Source organism: Phytophthora cinnamomi, assembly GCF_018691715.1.
Source record: "Phytophthora cinnamomi strain GKB4 chromosome Unknown Contig19, whole genome shotgun sequence".
Classification (NCBI taxonomy): domain Eukaryota; phylum Oomycota; class Peronosporomycetes; order Peronosporales; family Peronosporaceae; genus Phytophthora; species Phytophthora cinnamomi.
The window spans coordinates 1,134,948-1,137,061 of record NW_027150952.1 but is presented as its reverse complement, the minus strand read 5'-3'; the positions used below and the strand labels follow the sequence as shown (position 1 = coordinate 1,137,061).

General features: G+C 47.7%; 1 protein-coding gene across 1 annotated transcript; it reads left to right on the top strand.

Moving 5' to 3' along the window:
- Positions 1-1,241: 1,241 nt before the first annotated feature.
- IUM83_13099 (uncharacterized protein) lies at positions 1,242-1,739 on the top strand (the record flags this gene model as incomplete). Its single annotated transcript, XM_067937758.1, has 1 exon — positions 1,242-1,739. The coding sequence occupies one exon, from the start codon at positions 1,242-1,244 to the stop codon at positions 1,737-1,739; it is 498 nt and encodes a 165-aa protein (XP_067795716.1).
- Positions 1,740-2,114: the final 375 nt, after the last annotated feature.

Here is a 2,114-nt window from a genome sequence, read left to right as displayed (position 1 = left end):
CACTAAAATGCGATACCGCGCTCGTTAATTTTTGACTTTTCATTCCGAGGGCGGGTGGCTAGGCAAGAAGTCAAAGCAATATAGTCTGATTGCTGTGGACTATATATTCTACTCGAGTTTTTAGCTGCTGGGTACACTGTGAATGATTCGATACAGCACTTTTATCCTACGTGCACTACAACAGAGAAAAAGCAAAAACGGAAACAGATCAACAAGTGGAAAAAGCGAACCGCACACATTATGTCGACATGCAGTGACGGCAAGGGCCACCTTAAGAATCTACTTAATTAACAGTGGTCAAGCAACGCTCCTATCATACTTGTTACTCAATGAAATACGGATCATAATTATCGCCTTTTAGAAACTAATTTGTAGGTTCATTTGCTAACCCTAACGTGGAAAACCCACATTGGCGTTCGCTTAGGACAGGGGCGATACGGTAACGCATATAAACAATGCAATGTTTTATTACACAGAATCGGCTCAGGATCACCTGTACACACCTTAATCTTGAAGAGCAGGCAGGGGCAAGTCACCATCGCGTTCTTGCATCCGTCTTGAGATTGTTAAAATTGAGCATCTCCAACGTGCTGATGCTCTGCAGGAGAACATGGGACTCGTTCACAAATCTTTCTCGTACAGTGTCGACCACTTATTTATCTCCCCCACCAGGACCACCAGTCCTCACTCCGGCTAATACACAAGCACCTCCCGGCATCCTTCCTTCTCCAAGGCCTCTTCCTTTGCCACCTTCACGCTATCCTCCGCTGTTCTATTTCTGCTATTCCTTCCTCTAACATGTCCGATCCCAAACCTTAACAGAGATTTGGCTCCACAGAAACGGAGTTCTTGAGCCATAGCTAGAAGCCGAGACGACCATCGACAAGGCCATAGGATGTCGTTAGCCGAATCGTTAAGTGACAACAACCGTAGTAATTCTTAGAATATTACCCCGGCGTTTTTTTTCTAACCGTAATTTACCAACAAGAACGATCCTGGAACGTTCTACACCAACATACACTTTTCCTTAGATACAACCGCTAACCACCCTCTGGTGCGAAGGAGGCCTCCTCCACACCCCCGAGCATCACATATAGCATCGAATCCGTTAACGTTCACCCGACCCTTCAGACACCTGACCCTTCAGGAAAGATCCACGTAGCTTGGGCTCAGCGCTGCTGTACATGCTGCGCGCTTTCATTCCGCATTCAACCAACACAAGCTCAAACCTACGTATCAAGATGGACCAAACGCTGCAGGAACATATGGAAAGGCTTCAACGTAGCGAACCACAGCTTGAAGAAGCTAAACGTCATGCGAAAAAGAAAGAGAGGGTAGCTCGCGAAAAGGCAACCGCGGTGGAAGAAGAAGTTCAGCGGGTGTACAAGGAAGCCGAGGAGATGATCCAGCAAGCAGTGGCAAAGGGGAATGAGCTGATGGAGAAAGCCGAAGCATCGGTTAAGGGGGTGCAGGAGAAGTTGAAGGTTGCGAAAGACAAGTCCGCTTCGTTGCTAAAGGATGCTGAGTTGGAGAGTTGGGGGAAAACGAAGGAGGTTGAGGCAAAAAAATCCAAAGCTTTCATGGTGAGTATTGAGGCTGCCACAAACGCGAACAACCATGAGCGAGCCTATCTGGATGCGCAACGTCGATTCCTAGACCTCCGCGACCGCGAAATGAACACCAGGCCCCCGCCGTGTGATAAGGTTGTGATTGAGACCATTCCAAATCCATACATGTAGCTTTACTACAGCTCATTAGCAGGTAATAAATGCGGCTTTTACCTCCCCTTATTATTTTCATTTCTGACAAATATAAAGTTAGTAATATAGTAACATGGCGTATTCTCCTGACGGCCGTCTTATCGGAGCGGTAGGCTGGGAGGGTGGTGGGGCGTAGAGAGTACCACTCTGCGCGTCGTCGTTAAGAATGACGGAGTGTAGGGCGGTTGGCCGCTGTACCAGACTGTACCTGTGTCCGAGAAATTGTCTATTCACAAAACGCCTTAAACCCCCTGTGGCAGATACTACGTATGTTCCCTCAGCTAGTCGATTCGGACGACGAGGAATGGAGCAGTACGTCCAGTGATCACGAGATTAATGGCATTGTCGTGTGTG